Genomic DNA, 19,515 nt, shown 5'->3' with positions numbered 1-19,515 from the left:
TGGTGATACACCGTGTCGGCTGTAATGATAGACCAAACCTGCCCAGACAAACACTTTGTCCCAGTCTCTTATTGAAACCAGCACATAAAATGACAACATCCAAACCACTATCTCTTGCTCCATCAAAGGTTGCTACAAACTTGGGTGTCATGATTGATGACCAACTAACCTTCAAAGATCACGTTACCTCGGTTGCTCGTTCATGCCGCTTTGCATTACTAAACATAAGAAAGATCAGACCATACCTGACCCAACATGCCACCCAACTCCTGGTGCAGGCCATGGTCATTGAACTCCACTGGCTACCCTTAGCCGCCCGCATCAAATTCAAGTCACTGATGTTAGCCTACAAAGTGCTTAATGGAACGGCTCCCATCTACTTGAATGCTCTTGCAAAGGCTTATGTCACAACTCGGTCCCTCTGTTCGTCCCAGGATTGCCGTCTAGCAGTGCCTACACCACACCTAAGACAATCCAAACTCTTTTCATGTGTCGTCCCACGATGGTGGAATGACCTACCGAGCGCTACCAGAACAGGGGCGTCCCTGTCTATCTTCAAGAAACTCTTGAAAACCCAGCTCTTCAGAGAGCATCTCCTATCCTAGCACTTAGCTTGTACTTACCTACCCCCTCTATCTTTGCACTTTATCTTTCTGCACTTTCTGCACCCTATCTCTACTCTGTCACCTCTGACACAGTCAGACTAGTGGGTTCCTTCTATGTAGTTTATTGTTAGCTTTTTATATAGCTTGTTATATCTTAATTTGTAAGTCGCCTTGGATAAAAGCGTCTGCTAAATACATAAACATAAACAATCTCTCCCTGCTTGTAGAACAAGGCATGAAAAGATGAGTTTGGATGTTTTGGTTACGAACACTATCAGTTCCAAACACACAGTCAAGTTTAACCATAAAGGTCCTAGAAAGCTGGCAGAAATAAAATGAGGTAAATAACTGACCAAATAAGGCAGAATGTTTGCATTTAGTCAAATATATTATGGTTGCAAGTATCTTTAATGCCATGTTTCTGGCCATGGGCCGGCCAGTAACCAGGGTTCACTTCTCTGTGGGTGTGTCAGTAAGAGGTGGTGAGGTTGATTAGAAATGTGGACCAGTAGGTGGTGAAATACTGGCCTGAATTTGGTAAATCTATCCTCCGAACTAAAACCATCCAGCCTGGGGTCCTGGTTGCCCAAGAGTATGCTGGAAAGCTAATAGTGGCTATACTGTGGGTTCAGTCAAATGGTCTTTTTCGCTTAGAAAGGTAGGTGTGGTAAGTCTCTAAAGGGAGTGAACTCACCCGGATCTGAGGGGCAGCAATTACAAGAGCTGGTTAAATTCTCAAAATGGTATGAAAAGGAGCCTCAGTGCATCCTTTGGAACGTCCTTTGACAGAACAAACAATGGAGGAGACAACATTCAAAGCAATGCTTTAAAAAAAATTCCTGGGACCGGGAACCCAAAGAAAAGAGTTTAGATTCCGAGGGCCCCAATAGGCAGGTTGTAGAATCCCTCTCTATACTGGCTGCCATTTTGCAAATAAGAGATACCTCTCTGACTTGTCTGCATGATCACAATTCATTTGTTTGGACATAAATAGTTTGGAGAGACTTCTTATTATTACAAAATGAACATTTTCAATGTGAATGGACATGATGGAGATGATGAGAAGGACCCAAATGTAGACACAGGTATGGCAGACGGTTGAAGGAAAACAAAACTTGATTTATTCAGAACGATTAAGAACTAAAAGTGCCGCTGAGGAAGAATACAATGCAATATATACAGAGAGAAACTATCGAGGAAGTGACTGCAGCTGTGATTGATTGGATAGAAGACAAGCGTGGGAATGGAGCTGAGAATCAAACAGGGAAAATGATGATGCAAATAATAATAAACTGATCAAAATAGGCCTGGATAAACTAAGCAAACTAAGAACATAGAACCAAAAGAAACCACAAAATGACTCAAAGGACAGGAAAAACAGAACACACACACACAACAAAAACACAGATCATGAAAATTTGCTCATTTATTATTTTATTAATTTTTCAATGTTTCTTTGTTCATGTTGTAATTTGATACATTTTTATCTGCATTTACGGTACACTCAGACCTCCAAGTATAGCTGCTGCAAGACGTCACTGCCAGGCAGTAGGAGGGGGAAAACATTCCAGTTAAAATGCGGAGGCTTCAGACACTTTAACTTACAACCCCGTCTTTCTCTTCATAACAACATTGTTTGTCTCACTTTTGCTAACTATTGCTTAAAAATTTACAAGGTGAGACTTTATACTTTTGATTGCAAAAAGGTAATTATCTGTACTTTCTTTTCTTTCTTTCATGTAGCTCTGTATGCCTCAGTTTTGCACTTTTTGCCTCTAATGTATTCCAAGTGTTTTCAGTTTCTCTCTCTTTGGTTTACGGCTCTCATTATTATCCTGGACACATCAGTTTGGTGGCTGGCAGGTTGTCCCTCACAAGTGAACTGACATCCTTTCTGGAGATCAGAAGAGCACAAGCGAAGATGTCTCGCCTGTTGTCAGCGCTGATATGCCTGTCACTTCTCCAGCTGTGTGTGGGAGATCAGCCTGTGGCGGAAATCAGTGGAAGCAGTAAGTAGTGATATGTAGAAGGAATGAAAAAAACTACCACTGTATTGTATAGATATGTGGAGTGACGCTCCAGACAGGAAAATGATAAGTGGACTGTACTTACATAGCCCTTCTCTTGTCTAGTTTACAGCACAAGCCACTGACATCCACTCACACACATCCTCATACAGCATGTCTATACAGTGTTAAAGGCCCCACAATGCTTTTAGTACCCCTTTGTCTTACACATTCACACACTGACGCCGATAGATTCACTGGAGGAAAATTGTGGGCATGTCAATGTCTTGCCCAAGAACACGTCAAAATGTTATCCAGGAAATCTATATAATCAAACCAATACCTTCTGACTGGAAGACGATTGCTGTTGCAAGCAGGCTTAACAATAGAGTATAAACTGATCTAGTGCATAACAAGCAAATAAACCAGTATAGGCTTACGCAGATTTCATCTCATTCTTACAGCCCCACTTCCAAAAAAATGGTTGTGACTCAAATAATAAAAACAGGTTTGATTAGATGTTTTGTAAAGTCCCATGTTTATCAACAGACGTCAATTAAAAATCTCTTTTTGACTGGATTGGTATAAATCCCATCCAAATATCCATTCTATGTCATCATTTCTTTGAAAATATACATATATATATTGTTTTACAAGAGCCTGAATGTGGGGTGAACACACCTCATGGCAGCTGTAAGATAAAACTGAAATCAAACTGGTCTTGTGATAAGGAAAGGGCAGGTTGCTTATTATTATTAAGAATTATTATGAGTGACATCTGGAAACCAGTTAAACATAAAAATGCTAAACTAATTAAAGTAGACAATTAGACAACTCTTTAAAAAAAAGGAAAGGTAGCTGTTATTTATCATTTAATAATCCTATCTACAAACTGCATATAACAAACTTAAGCAAAAATGAGCGTACTGTGAGTAGCAGAGCCATTCAACCTTGTGCCCTCTGACAAAGTGTGCCTGTAGGTCTACAGAAGAATCTTTGTGTTTATGTACTTGGAGACTGTTTACTGCAGTTTGGTTGGTTGTTCTGAGTCACCTCTGGGGCTGAAACACGAGTCAGATGGATTCATCATTGCCATTTGAATAAACTGGCAGAGCAGAGGTTGGTTTCAGGGACTGTAAAATGGAAAAAAAAATAAAAATTTTAACATGGTCCTTCATTACCAGGACTTAAACTGTAATGGCAATAGTAAAAAATGTGAACTGAATTTACAAAGGTTTCCTTTGTCATTTTACACTGCCGTTGTCTTTCCTTATATGACACAACTGTGTTATCTCATACAGCAAGTTTTTAAAAGGGCAACTTCACTCTTAAATGGAGGAAAGGTATTACTGGATTTAGTGAAATGTTAGGTTTAGCATTTGTGTTAATGTGGAGGTACTGTCACGATCATGCTTGGCTGTGTTGTTTTGCTATGGTTTCTGAGTCTTAGGTGGAACTGGACAAGTTTCCTGGTTTCTGGTGTCTTCTAAATGTGTAAATTCCAGTGATTCTGGTGGTGTTCTTCAATTATGCACAATGCCTGCAAGGCGTGCAAGCATATAACAGTTATCTCACCAATTGGACATTGGCATACATTTTTGAGTCCATGTTTTCCTTCTTTTCTTCACAGGTGGCAATTTTGAGGGGGAGATGGTGTCAACCAAAGTTATGGAGGCAGCTCAGTATGCTGTGAAGATGTTAAACACTAAATCCTTCACCAGAAAGATATTCAAACTGGTCTCAGTCACCAATGCCAACAGTTATACTGTATATGCCATGATGATAAAAAGCCGCTTCCCACTTCGCACTCATTGTCAAAAACTCATCCTCTATGATATTACAGCAGTCCTGGGAAAAACCGATTGTCTCAAGAATGAAAAATATGACCTGATCAGCTGCAATCTGGAGAAAATGGTACATCTGTTCTGTTTGTCTGCTTTTAACTGTCTAAAGTTACATTCAAATCACAGCACTTTTCAGAAACTGAATTTTAGCAACAAAATGTGCAGAGAATTATGGCGCTGGCTTTAGATGTGGATTTTAGATACAGATACACATAAAAAAAGCAAGTAGCAGCAATTAGACCACCTGAAGGGAAAATCTGAACATGTCAGATGTCCATTGCTATGTTGTCTACTGTGTAGAAGAAGTATCAGAGTATAAACAGGAAAGAAATCCATTCTAATATTACAAACAGTACCAGAAACTTACTTCTTCCATAAAATATTATTAAAAACACAAGTTCACTTTTTCAAAATTCAAATTTTCTGTCACATATTTCGTGATTCCCTGCATTGTGCGATAGAAAATTATGGCACCCACCATTACTTTACATGCATAATGGCTCGAGTCAATGATAACTGCTTACGCTCCAGAGGTATTGTTCAAATAATTTTAGAACAATACATATAGTGGCTGGGAGTAAAGATCTTGATTCAGTGCCACATAGTACTACTTTTGGGTGAGGAAATTAAAGCATAAGTCTTCCCTAAAGAACAGAAAAAGCAATGCAAGCTTTCTTTAGACCCACGGTTGTGGCATTTCCCTCATCTATTTAAAATCTTTGTCAATTTTTGCTAACAGAAAAAAGTTCAGAGTGTTGCCTGTTGTAAAAGGGCCTATAACAGGACGTGCTGAATATTATCATCATACTACTCTTCTATTAATAGATGAGCATGTTCTTCTTTCACAGAAGCTCATGGTAATGTGATGCAACTTAAATCTGCACCTAACCAGGAGCTCTGGTTAAGAACAGCTAATTGGATGGGAGTTTGATCCTGTTATTAACAGTATCAATACTAATCATTGGTATTACCTCAAGAATGGCTTAATCATGATGATGGTATTGATACTTCACTTTTATTTCCTTTTCTCTAACGTCAGTGTGGTGCCCCTGTTTCATTCAAAAGCAACACGTTTGTGCAAAGACTGTGCTTTTCACAACTTTAAAGGAGCCCCCTCTTCTTCCCCTTCTCCGCTATGTCACTTGATTCAGCATCACAGAGAGCCAACACACACTGTCTACATTGAGTGATTGCATACAGAATGTCATGTGAAGGTAGTTTATGGCTGTCATTGAAGCAAAAATAGCAGACTTGTGATAACCCCACTGATTTTGTGTGAAACACAAACAGTGAATAATTACGAGAAAGAGTAGCCTGCAAAATAAACAGAAAGGAAAAAGGAAATTGCTCAGGCTCAAGTCAGCAGAATTCTTTCCAGAGAAAAGAATATCCAGGCACCTTACATAGCTTTTGTTTTGTTAGTTACACTTTATTTGCCAGATTTTCCAACAATAATTGTATGCACTTTGAATGAAATGTAATGTAAGGAAGACATTGTGTTGATGTTTCTGAACAAAATCTAAAGAAAAGAATAATCTAAGTTTTAAAACATTTAGTTTTGGGAAACTTACATGTATGCAGTTCATAGTATAAAGTAAAATTTGAATCTCAACTCATACTATTAAAAATCTTTTGTTGCCTACTTATTTTTTTCCAGTAACATTGTTGACTGAGTAAAAGTGATGGTTGTAAAAGTGTATTGGGATTTGGCTTATTGATGAAACATGCACCTTATAAATCACGACACACTGCTCTCACACATGTGAAAGAACACAACCTATTTTTTAAAATTTGAGAGGTATCTGTATCAGTAATGTTATTGGCCATTATCAGATCAGTATGAAACTTAGCAGGATCACAAATGACAACAAACTGATTATCACTGTTTGGCACTAGTTTACTTTTCCAAATAAACTTTGCCTATCGTGCTGCGCTTGGGGTCATGTAAAACAAATCTCCTCATAGATTTAAGATTAAGATTTCTGTTTGTTACTAATATAAACATTTCATTCTTTTTTTCCTTCTCTTTTTTCCCCAGCGACTGAAGTGCAACTTCTCTGTGAGTTTCAACACAGTGAAAAGGAAATATAACCTGCAGGGGCAGAAGTGCCACCGAATGTTCACAGAGGTTTAGTAGCGTTTACAGTTTTACATCCTCAACTTTCCTCCTTGCATTTTTGGCATACAGTGTTAACATTTTGCTCCTGATTTCAATGATTTCACTGATTTGATTTAGAAAAGAGAAGAGAAGAAGAGGAATTGTGGAGGTTAGCTGTTGTATGTGGCTTACAGTTTCATTGGATATATCGATGTCCCTTTTTTCTGTTTAATGATTCATTTGTAAACGCTTGAGATGAGAAAAATGGTGTCTCCGAAATAAAACTGAAAAACTGAGTCTGTGGAAGGTACTTTATGATTCAAGATATTTTCTTACATTCAAGATCAGAGCAGGGTCTGCAGAACTCAACACAGTTTCTCCCTCCTTGTGAAAAAAATACCCATCCATAATTGATGATTTAGTCAAACTTGTGTTCATTTCTTCATTTCTCTTAAATCATACTGTGGCACAAGGCTTTCTGTTTCCCCCATTACCAGAGCAGACGTTTGCAAACAGGATACCAGTGGAAAATATTCTGGAGATAAAATATGTTCACATAGATCCAAAATTATATTCAGTTTGAGATTTTTCAACATATGCAGATACATTCCATTTACCCTTTCGTACAACTGGCAGCAGGTAAAGATTTCCTACTTGTTATATTCTGTAAATGCATTTCCGTGGGTTTTGAAATGTAATCTGACTGCACTCATTAATCTTTGCAATGGTATAACTTTCAATTTCTTTCTGATGCCTAAAAGATCATTCACAATTATATAGCAATGAGGGACCTGTACAGTTCAGCAAGGAGCATTCATCATGGCATCTTGATCTGTACATGCTTAAAGTTTAGCTGCAAGCACTAATAATATATACAGCATATATATACCATACCTACTACATTAATGGCTTTATGGTGAGTGCATACGCATAAGACTAGACATTGCATGAAGAGTGCATGCAACAGTTGTAAGGCCATGATAGTCTTTCACAGCTTTATAGCCATAACAATTTGTATAAGCATAGCACGGCAGTGGGTGGAATCGGCCAAAAATACAAATTTTCAATGTGTTTCTGTCTAGTTGGAGAGTCAGTAAACCAGACTTTTAAAACATATCCATCTCATTACATCTTTTTGAAATAATTGAATTTTTGAAAGAGTTGAAATACAATCGTATATTGATACTGTCAAATTCCCAATAAAGCTGCTCTCATCAACATGTTTTTCTGTTGCTTTTGTCAGATGGCTAAATGCTTCAGAATTTGTGATGAAAATTGGAAGTCTCACAGAATATAGGTTGTTTAATTGATGTACTACACCAGCAGACTGTGGCAGTCTGAAGCTGTGACATAGCCTGTACGTAAATTGGTTGTTTAAGTTCAAAGCTTTCACGTCACATGCATAGTACGGAAAACCCGGACGTTTTCTGAAACACTTTCTTTCCATTTCTTAAAAGACTTTGAAGAATTCACATGAAAACTCCCATCCACAATTATATGGCCAGATACAATTTATTCTCATTCAGTCATTCGTTAGTGCAGAGGAAAATCAGACTCACTGCTTGGTCATAGTCAGTTGTAAAATATTTGATATTTGCAACTAAACAGCACCCACTCTACATTATATTATTATTTCTCTATCAGCATGCTGGTGTTTCCACTTTGGAAGCAGTTTCCTGACTCAAACACAAAGTTCAATAAGACACACAAAAGTCTTATTCATGGCCTTAGGCATTTACTTTCCCACAACTTGAGTTGTATTTGGTATCTGTGGAACAAAGCTTGGCTGTACAGACTTACTTATTAAATCTCTGACATGGACAACAGGGAAAGTCCAGAAACAGCCAGACAGAGCAAACATGGCGAGAAGAGAAGCAGAAGCAAAGACATAAGTGCAAGCGCTAAGGAGGCACAAGAAGTAAAATTGTTATCCTGATGGTTACACACATAAATTTGGAATGTTTGCAAAACTACTGTACAGTTTTCACCTCAGAGCATTTGTGTGACAGCATGAGTTACTGATTCCATTTAAAAAAATAACAACTCACTTTTTTAGACACTGACCTCTAAAACATATTAGCTCAGGAAAATGTTGTGCACTGCTTTGAATAGGAATTTTGGAAATAAAATAAAATAAAACAGCTGTTATTGTAGCTTGACAATCATTGTCAAAGTCATTGTTCATGCAAAAACAGTACTATTTCAGAACCTCTTTCCTCATCAGTTATACCAGAAAGATGATGCATTTTCATGTGTGAATGTTAATTTAATTACACAACTTACAGTATAAAAATCACTGGAGCATTGAGTACTGCAGACTTCTAGTTGTACTCACTAAGATAACACGTTCACATAGGTTAAGCGTCTGTATATTTCACCACTATACATGTCACATTTCACACCTATTTCCACTGTGGCCCTCATGGCAGTCAGCTATATAAAGTAACATATCAACAGAAAAATTACAAGTACTCATCAATACTATTGCTCAAAGTCAAACATTAAATCAATCATAACAAATCATATCCATCCATTCATCCATTTTCAATACCCGCTTAATCCATCGGTCGGGTCGCGGGGGGGCTGGAGCCTATACCAGCAGTCATCAGGCAGGAGGCGGGGTACACCCTGGACAGGTTGCCAGTCCATCACAGGTCACACACACTCACACTCACTCCTAAGGACAATTTCAGAGACACCAATTAATCTAACATGCATGTTTTGGACTGTGGGAGGAAGTCGGAGAACCTGGAGAGAACCCATGCATACACGGGGAGAACATGCAAACTCCTCACAGAAAGGCCCCAGCCAGGAGTTGAACCTGGAACCCTCTCGCTGTGAGGCAACGGTGCTAACCAACAATTCCAGTGGCACACAGTTCACTTTAACCCCAAAGATCACAAAAAAGAGAGTTGTTATGCTGGTCCCCTTTAATTCACAAGCTAACCAAATCAAACATGCTGGCAACAGTATCTTACAGCTATCTGTATTTTATAGAAAATGTACACTTTCAGAAAAAAAACAAGAAAAAAAGGAAAAAAAAAACTGTAGCCTATACCTGACTCCTTTTGTAGGACTCGAAAGAGCATCGTGTATTTTATCACTTGATAATAACGGTGTCATGTGGTGTCTTTCATGTGTCAGAACCTAAATGTTTAATCTTCTTTGAAAGGTTAAAGATGTGAAAAAATAAATCGTCCAGAGTTCCACTGTGTTTACCCATTATTTTTTTCCCATTAAGCAGGGGCGTCAGTAACTCAGTTTGACGGTAGTCAGACGCTGGTCTCAATGTGAGGGGATACCCTGCAGTTCAGCATTTGGGACAGCAGTCTTTGTTGGTGGTGGTACCTGACATACACACACACAGAATAACAAAAACACATGCAGGCACACATAAGTAAGAAGCAAAGAAACTAAAGTTGATATAAATCTTGGCGCCATCACCTGACCAAACAAGGTTACTGCAGTTATTTCATTTTCGCACACTTGTGTGAACCTTGTGAGTGCAGCTGTGCTGTCTGACAGCTGAGCAACAGAAGGAAGTAAAGTGTTACTTCATGATGGAAGATCTGATCTGATTAGAATTGAATACAGCTGGCAAATGATATACTAACTTGCTGATGACCCTTTGTATCTCCTGGTTCTCCTGCTCTCTGAGTTTCAATAGAACTTGTTCCAGAATCGGAAGCTCTAGGTTCAGATACTGAGCAACCTAAGGGGAAGAGGGAACAGTATTCATTTGTAACAGAAAATACACACAGGACAATTTCACTTGAAAGGTACTATTAAATTTACATTCATTCATTTAGTAGATGCTATAATCCAAAAGGACTTACTGGGTAAAAACAACCTCGGAGCCTCATAACATCAAGAAACCACAGTGTAAGCATTAATGCATTTTCTTTGATGAAGTCCTTTTAAGAGAGGAGCGATGCTCTTGTGAAAACATGGAGAGCAGAGCAGGGCTCAGACATGGACACCGGGACGATAAGGGAGGGGCAGACAGTCACAGCTAAGTTTCTTGACCTTTTATCGGTGTTACAAAATAAGGAGCTGTCTCACATTTAGAACTGTAAAAATGTAAAGACAGTACTCAGTCTCGGTAAAGAAGCTTAGGCATACAATATGAGACCCTCTGCTCGGATTCTGTGAGAGAGATGCAAGTAGCAGAGTCAAGGGGACATGAAATGACAGCACAGGGTCAGGAGCACACTGAATGATGATACAAATTTTGAAGCAACAACATTCAGTCGTGTATAAGTTTTTGTTTGCTTTAATGCTTTAAAAGCATCCAGAGGAGCCTGTTGGAATTTTCAGTGTTAGGTCTACGAGGGAGATGAGCAAACTCACATCATTGCTGACTTCCTCCTCATGCATGTCCATCAAAAATATCTTCATGATGTCATCAGAGGGCCCCTGCAGTATGCGCTCCCACAGCGGCAGTTCTCTGTTACTCAGCTTCCTCTTCTCTAGAAAAAACACATTTACGTAAAGCTGGCATTTTATTTAATGATTTATATATCCCATAGGATAGACCAATCCTACCTCCACTTTGGTGAACGCAGTAGAGCGCAAATTCTTGGGGATCATTTTCTATCTGTAGGAGAAACAGAGACAACTGATCTTAAATCCTTATTTTTGATTTGCTACTGAAGGTCTCAGGTATTTTATTTCTATTCATCAATCAAATTACCTCACACTTTTGTTTTTATAAGAAATGGTTATACAGAGACACTAAATTAATTGAAAAGTCCAATTGGGTGCACGTTAATGTTTTTGCTGATGGATGTGCACGTTAATGTTTTTGCTGATGGATGTGCACGTTAATGTTTTTGCTGATGGATAACGTTAAAAATGATCAATTATCATGTAATGTGATGTGTTACTATTTTCAAGTCACAGTCACTAGTTGTAAAATAAACTCCAAACTCACCTTGAACTTGTTCAGCAGCTGTTCAATGACTTGGTTTGTGGCCATCTTGCTGGAGATACGAACTTTAGTTGAAGTACCAAAGGACGGAGTGAAAATGGAGGTCTGCAGAATACAATGAAAATGATGAGCACATGGACAGAGGAAACAGAAGAGGGTTTGTTTGAAAAGGGAGGGATGGCATAAAAAGTTGCAAAGAATGAATAGAAGAAAGTAGGAAACAAGAAGTCACCCGAGATGGGTTGAGCAGTAACTTACTTTGTAGTTATAGAAGTGTCCATTGATAGAAAAGCGATGCTGTCTTTCTTTCTCCCTCTGTGCTGCTGACTTTCCGCGGCCCCTCCTTCTCTTAACCAACGAGGCGTCGCTCATACAGCGAAAGAGGTTAGACTCCGCCTCTAACTCTGGGTTCTTCTGCCTCACAGGGCGCAGGGTAGCGGTCTCATAAGCAGGTGGGCCTTAGGATCGTTCAAACATATGCAAATAAAATGCCTCATATTCAACATATGCTGTGACTAATAAAAACAGGTTTGAGCAACTAAAGAGAGAGATTTAACAGGCTTCATAAATGTAAAAATGAGGTTTAATTACAGTCTATAAATCTTTTACAATCAGAGTTTGTGCCCATGGAACAATCTTAATGTAACCCTTTGTTTCTGAAAAAGTTGGGAGGTTTTCTACAAAATACTAAAAAATCTAAATATGTCATTTGTTAATACTTTTAAACCTTTATTTAAAGGAAAGGACATGATTATTTAATGTCTGCACTGATCAATGTCACTGTATTTAGAAAACTTAAACCAATCTAGAATCTAATACCAGCTACACTATTCTAGTAGATAACATGATCAGCAGATTCATTTGTCACTGAAAACATTGTTAAGTTACAGGAGGGAATTTAAATCAACCTGGTAGAGGATCTTTGACCACTGTCTCCTGTGCTGCCTCTGTCTCTGCCATCTCGTCTATCTGGTGAAGATCATTGTATTCTCCCCATCGTGACATACTGCTGCTGAGGCAGAGAGACAGGAAATGCCATTGATGTGCATAGCCACATGCACAGGACTTTCAATCTGGACATGTGGAAATTCCCACATATTTGCAGCACCGGTTCCAAATCAATATTTATTGCATATTAATGTTGGTACCATGACTCAAAAACTGACCTTCTGTTCCCCACTGGGCTGACTGGACTGGTGGGATCAGGTGAGATCAGAGGAGTGAAGGAAAGCATCTGTTTGTCATCCTGTATTTTTAGCCTGATGGGTCGCCGAACTCCCCAAGAGATATTCAGAAAGCCTTCCACTATCACCTCTCCATCAACCCCCTGTTACAGAGACAAACCCACAGACACCTGTATGGTGTGTAATTGCTGATCACACGGTCAGGACGATGCTCATAGCAGCTTTAAACTAACAACAACGATGACACCCCCCCCCCCAAAAAAAACCCCCAAAAAAAACACCACGTGCAGTAGATCTATGTAAAACAACACAGAAATAATGTGAAATAATATAGTTTCTTCATACCTGAGAGTAAGTGAGGTGCAGTTGAGTCTGGTCCTTCAGGAAACAGTTGTATGTGTTCAGCAGTGAGAGAAATTCTGCTCTAAAATGAAGAATTGTATAATAAAATTTGCAAGGACCAACGCAGCTTTAACATATTCCTGCCTTTTTTTGGAAGCAAGGGGACAGGGATGGGGATGGGGAGCAACCCCCCCCCCCCCCCCCCCCCCCCCCCCCCCCCCCACACACACACACACACACACACACTCTGTAGAGCAGACGCTACAGACGCTAGAGATAAGGCCTCAGACAAACACTTGCTGTGCAGAAAGTAAAAAGCATATAGAAACAAATTCTTGAGCCATGAAAGGCAGAATATTTTGCTCGGCACAGATGAAATGCTGTAGTTCATATAGTTCTTATTGCGGGTTAAAGAGGCCACCAACTTCAAAATTTTATGAGAAATATCTGAGCTCAAATCTATTGGCAGTAAAAATGAGTTTGGGTGGGTGGATATGGCGCTCTGTCATAATAACTCAGTCACTCTGAGTGAAAGAAGAAAATTTACAGTGTTTTTAATTATGAACATAAAAGCTGTTTGAAACAAAAAGAGTTCTGAATATTTAAGAGGGTCAATATTTAGTGTGTTTGATATGACCACACTCTAAATAAAACAATTCTCTTAAAAAGAAAAATTAAAACTTTAACTCAGTTATGTAAAAAACAAAGCAAAACATTAAAAGATATGAAAATATTGATTAAGATGGAAAAAAGACAAAAAGTCCAACTTCCCATTATCTTTTAAACTTTGAATGACGCTTCTACAACAATGCATGCGTGAGCTACAGGGCTCAGAAAAAGACTTGGATTTTCTCTTTTGGGGAAAAAAACAACACAACGCAATGTCCCAATTGTGTTTTCTCCAATCTGTAGGGGAACTTTTGCGCCCAAATATTTTAACAGAATAGCAATAAGTGTGTTTAGAAGATCACACTGTCACCCTTCATCGGAGACAACAGTGTATAGCTGATGTTTTTGCATGCTTGAAAGCAAAAGATGGCATAGTTTCAGCTGCATAAGCAGTAAATTACCTGGACAGCGTCCTCTCGTCCCCTGCTTGGATCACTGGGAGCAAAGCTGCTTCATTCATCTCTATATAACTTCTGCAGAGAGAAAGAAAAAATAGCAAACATCTCCTGTAATTGCACATGGTCACAAAATGAGAGCGGGCATGGGTGTGCTTCAAGTCAGGAGGTAAAAACCAGAGGCTGCCGACTTGTTAAATCCAGAGTGCCTGTCCCTGCTCGTGTACGTGCTACTAAATAAAGACTCTTGACCTGAAAAACGTTGACCTCAAACGAGGAATGCAGCTGAAAATGAAATCTACAGCACTTGTGCAATCAACATCATATCACTCATTCCAAATATAACAGGATAATTAAAGTATTACCTCCTCCAACATGGCAAATCAGAGCTCTCTTCTGGATTTTGCGCCTTTGTCTCGAGCTCTTTCTTCTTTCTGTGCTTTAAATATCTCTTCCAAGCCTCTCTGTCTCTCTGAAGATTTTGTGTTATATTTATCCCCCTCTCTCTCTCTCTCTCTTTAGCTGCGCCTTCACTCTTTCACTTTCTTTTTTTTGTGTGTCTGTCTCTAGGAGATTTAATAACAGTACTCCACCCAGTAACCAGTGATGACAGCGTTGGACCAACCATTTGTTTATTCTTTGGTCAGAGAGGCTGAAGTCTGTGACTATGAACAGTGACTGCTGGAGTAGACATGCTGCTTCTCTCTCTGCTTTTTTTCTCAATTGCAGCTATCCACCTGGTTTGCCTATTTCTTTAATTCTTTCAAACTCTCTCTGCCTCAGCTTGTCTGCTAGTAAGAAATATCTCAGGTATTCAGCATTTGATCTCGGCAGCCTCGCCACTCCTCTTTCTGACTGACACTTGACTCCTGCACATGGAGGTCAATCAACAATAGCCTGACAAAAGGTAATATGCAGCTCTTTATACAAAGCTGTAGCAACTTGGTATGACCCACAAAAAGGCAGAGTTGGACCATCCAACTCAACCCACATTCAAACCAGCCATTTTGTTGTGTAAGAAGCCAAGTTGTTATCACTCTAGTAGAACCAGTAGGAGAGTTAGAAAGCAGTTTTAAGCCAACACAGCTTGACATGCTAGAGTCTTTCATTTGTAACACAATTTTATCTCGATTCTCAGGATTTTGAGACCCTCAGAGAATATATAAAGATACACTCTATAGTGTGGTGACTTGCTTGTATGTGCTGATTTTACAGCAATGTTAGAGCTCTTTTCTGATTTTAGAGGGCGGATATAGTTGAATTTCCAGCATTGAAAGTATCTCCTCTCTGGCAACATGCCCATCAACCATGACATGGCGGCTGGTTCACAGCTACTTACAAAGACAATGTCATGTTAAATGCAATGTGCGCTCATTTGATTAGCAGACAAAGAATCATGTAGAGTGAAGCAAAAGAGCAATCAACAGCACTCCAGGTGCAGATTTATCTGTCCTACAGTAACCTGTTGCTAAAACCAATGAGTCAATCCGGTTCTGGAATGACTTCAGAACTGTATGCTCAAATATATGAAAGTTATGTATCAGAACACACACCTAATGTGCATTAACACAACACCATTAACCCTTGTGAGACAGCAGCAAACAAATATAGCTGATAAAGTGAGAAACATTTGCAGTATCACTGCCCAAATCATGAAAGCAGAAAGAAAACGCAACAAGTCAATCAAAGTACTACTGTGTCACACTATCGTACAAGGAACAGCAGCATTGTTTCCTCATGCTCATTACCTCCTTTGCTCAGGAAGGGGAATGCAAAACTGTTATTACACTTCTCTTACTCACGGCTTTATCTTTACACCTGCAGATAATATATTCTCTCAGAGACACATTGTTATCTGCCTTTCAATATCTGGCCCCCACAGTGATCCAGGAACAGCTCATCAGCTGAGTGACATCATCAAACCATAACATTAAAATACTGACTACTGCTTTAGACTGGCTAACATGACTGCAGGTAAATCCAGGCAGCACGCCCAGGTGTGCATGATTGCGTCTGAGCATGCAGGGTATGACGTGTGGGATTGCTCAGGAGAGCACATAAAAGGACTGGGTGAAACACAGGAGTGGCATTTTTGTGTTTTTTGTCTATCTGAGTCTTCAACTATTGTTTTCTTCTTTCGAGACTCAACATGTTGGCCTTGAGGTTGCCCTGTGTTCAGACCTTTGTGTGTCTACATGTGTTGTGTGTGTATGTGTGTTAGAGACAGCGTCCTTTAAATCTCAGTGATGTAAAAAGCCAAACTGAAGGTAACTAAATAATAAGTGTGAGCCCATTCTCAGAGTATATTTAGGCATGCTTCAAGCTTCCACACCACACTGAAGTAGGATTGTAACTGGGCCAGAACTGTCCTCCAAATCCTGCTTCTAATCACAGTTTAACTGAGCAACATGAGCACAGAAGCACTTCAGCAGATTAATAGAAAGTTACAGTAACGATTCTCCACTGTTCGGCTACTGGCAGTTTGGCATGTTCTAGTAGGAAGTGAGTAATACAAAATAGAAATGATTTCTTCAAGTCCTGGAATGGCAGGAAGAACCAACAGCATAATGATAAAGAAAGAAAATATGGGAAATCCCTACTGATTTAGTGTCTCATTAGTTGTTGGTATCACATTTAGAAGTGCTTTCTGTTTGGCTACATGTGTTAGCTAGGTCCATCTTTTATATACAGTCACATATGTCAACCTGTACCATGAAGAAAAATATCAGTTTTAAGTCACAGTAGCCGACTGCTGGGATAGGCTCCAGCCCCCCTGCAACCCGACCAACGGATTAAGCGGGTATAGAAAAAGGATGAATGGAAGTCACAGTAGTCTTACTATGAAACAAAAAGACACAAGTTGCCAGTTACTAGTCACTAGTTAAATAAGCAAATTAGTGTGTGTGTGTGTGTGGGGAGGGGGTGTCAATCAGCTTAAAAGATCTAAAGAAAGTAAATATGTGTTTCAGTATACACCCAGTACTTCACTTCATTGCCCTCCTCCCATCTCTGCTCCTTTCTGGCTGTCCATCGTACAACTGTGCTCGGACTGTAAGTGACACTCACTCTTTCTCGCTCATTTGCACATTCTGACCACAGTTGCAATTCAGTTCATTTTAGTCTGGTGCCCTTTTCTGCTAAATATTTCGTAATGGAGATGCTATATTCATGGCTATATGGCTATATTCAAGGCATTCAAGCTCAAGAGACAGAGGTTGCAAAACACCTGTATTTTATAATATAACATAAACAAGACTAATTTTAACATTTTTCAGTCTTGAAGCATGAAACAAAACAATTCCTTCGGTGAATGCTGGCAAGAGTGTATCAAAATTGGTAAAGCCTTACCAAAAAAATGACCAAAAGTATGTTTACTCCTACCTGTCCAGTCTGTCCTTCAGTCTTCTAAGAAATTAAGTAGCTCCACTCCATGTTCAAGGTTTTGTGTGTGACTTAGCATGTGAGTGTGTTTGTGTTCAAAGGTCCAAAGTGCAGTTTGTGTGGCAGGAGGTGAGCCTGTAGCAACATCGCAGCAGCTGGTTAATTATTGCAGAACACGTTGAGGCAGTGTTTAGAGGGAGTGGCAGGCTGATAGCAGATATGACTCGACTTCAGAATACAAGCTTGTGTAAAGAGAGAAAGAGAGAGAGATTTTGCGAGAGAATTGTTTGCAGCCGGGCTAGTTTCAAAGAATGAAAAAACTCCCCACAATCATGGGAATATGAGTGTGGACTTGATGGAGGTCATTATTATAAACTGAAATACATCTGTGAAAAGAATGATGAAATAACTGTTAATTTATGTGAAACATCTTGAAAATGTTTTAACCAACCTGCAGTAAATACTGTGCAGTAGATTTATTTGAAATGATCAGGGTGGCATGAATTCTTAGTCTAAGCTTAAGCTTTACACTCCATCAGTTTGGTTTAACTAGAGCAAAACAACCTTGAACTGCTTTAGCCGACATAAGCAACTATGTGGAATGATATGCATCACACTTGAAGAGCTTACAGAATGACATATTTGCAATCCAAATCTTGCTGAAAGCTGGTCCACAGTAATCAATGTTTTCATATTTGTTTCTAACCTTCAGTCTTCCAAAACTATACTAATGATTGGAGTTACCACTGTGTTTCTGACAGCAGAGGGAGTCAGAGGACCTGTGCAAATAATCTCAAGCGTGACGCTGGACACCTGAGTCAGAGGTTCCTGGTACAGTCACGTTTGTCTTTTTGTCCATCTTTTTCTCAGCTGATGTTATTTATGTGTTGGATGTACGTTAGCAGAGTGCCACCTTTAGCAAACAACAGAAATGATTGAAAAAGTAAATCAAACTAAAACTCATTATCCTGCACACAACATCACCCAGTGGTGTGAGTAATCTTATCCCTGACACGAAGGTGGAGGCAGATGGCAGTCAAACATGTGTGAGGTGTCTGAGCAGCAATGAAGTGCACACCGCCGGAAACAAGGGACATCTGCCTTTACGTGGACCTTCTCTGACTCGCTAAAGGACAGTGACAACAAAACAAGAAGCAAAAAGAAGAAGAAGAACTAGATGATAATAGCACAACCGCAAGTTAAACTATTGTTCTTAATATCTAATTCAAACCACACATTGTAGCACAAAACCTTCCTTTAAAACTGAAGTCAATATTTAAACCTCATAATAAAACCAAAACAGACCCAAAGACCGAGAGTTCCTGCTGTTGGAGCACAATAGTTGAGTCCATCTGAAGCAGAATGGATAAGAAGCAAATGAGCTGAAATGCCATTCCTTTCCAAAAATAAAACTGGACACACGGGTGGGCAGGCAACAGGTGGACACAAAGACTGCCTCCTGGATAGTGTCTATCTGTGTGTACGTGTGTGTGCACGTGTCAGAATGTTTGTAGTGAGGTACGTAATATGCCTGAATGTATGATTGTTTGTAAACGTGCAGATGTTTCAAGTCTCACTTGCCAAATAAGCAATATTAATGTTGCTTATGTGCATACTGGAAAACATGTTAATGACAAATGAGGATACAGCTTCTCATACAGTGTTTTGTGTGCTTTCTCATACATTATCCACAGCACTTGACTTGTATTATGTCTTGTTTTTTTATGGCAACTTCTTTAGTCTCTGTGATGGTAGATTTGACTTTGTTTGTGCTGAATAAAAATATCAGTGCATTTATAGTCTATATACAGTAAATAAATCTTATCTCAATCATTTTAAATCTCTGTTTCGGTTCTGCCATCACTGACATAAATGTGACTTATACCAGCAGCTCATTGAACAACTTTCCGCAGCTCATCTGGTCTTATTGACCACAGACAAATAGCTGTGCAGCACTGGAGCCTTGGAGCCCTCTGAACTTAGAGCATAGCTGCAAAACCTGAGTGACTGTGCATGAGGACTGCAAGCAGCTGCCACTGTCTGTCACAAAGTTAAAACACA

The 19,515-nt window shown here is 39.3% G+C and overlaps 1 protein-coding gene across 4 annotated transcripts in view; it reads right to left on the bottom strand.

The window, feature by feature from the left end:
• The window catches only part of rassf6 (Ras association domain family member 6), a 101,400-nt gene extending 83,798 nt beyond the window's left edge, over positions 1 to 17,602 (bottom strand). The window contains exons 1-11 of one of the 4 annotated variants that reach the window (XM_072372444.1): positions 17,455 to 17,602; positions 14,080 to 14,151; positions 13,013 to 13,091; positions 12,650 to 12,810; positions 12,392 to 12,495; positions 11,742 to 11,941; positions 11,487 to 11,588; positions 11,099 to 11,150; positions 10,904 to 11,022; positions 10,168 to 10,265; positions 9,824 to 9,901 (exon numbers count right to left, since the gene is read on the bottom strand). In XM_072372444.1, the coding sequence (XP_072228545.1) occupies positions 9,826 to 9,901; positions 10,168 to 10,265; positions 10,904 to 11,022; positions 11,099 to 11,150; positions 11,487 to 11,588; positions 11,742 to 11,941; positions 12,392 to 12,495; positions 12,650 to 12,810; positions 13,013 to 13,091; positions 14,080 to 14,138 (1,050 nt within the window). In that variant the 5' untranslated portion in view covers positions 14,139 to 14,151; positions 17,455 to 17,602 and the 3' untranslated portion in view covers positions 9,824 to 9,825. Of the gene's footprint in view, positions 1 to 8,041; positions 9,902 to 10,167; positions 10,266 to 10,903; positions 11,023 to 11,098; positions 11,151 to 11,486; positions 11,589 to 11,741; positions 11,942 to 12,391; positions 12,496 to 12,649; positions 12,811 to 13,012; positions 13,092 to 14,079; positions 14,152 to 14,438; positions 14,760 to 17,454 lie in introns of those variants that run through there. The other 3 variants (XM_072372442.1, XM_072372445.1, XM_072372443.1) reach the window with 3 other exon arrangements.
• Positions 17,603 to 19,515: the final 1,913 nt, after the last annotated feature.

The sequence above is a fragment of the Leuresthes tenuis genome, unplaced genomic scaffold (genome assembly GCF_036924035.1).
Source record: "Leuresthes tenuis unplaced genomic scaffold, fLeuTen1.0.hap1 SCAF_19, whole genome shotgun sequence".
NCBI classification, from domain to species: domain Eukaryota; kingdom Metazoa; phylum Chordata; class Actinopteri; order Atheriniformes; family Atherinopsidae; genus Leuresthes; species Leuresthes tenuis.
Note: the sequence above shows the minus strand (reverse complement) of the source record. Positions and strands in the feature narration are given on the sequence as shown.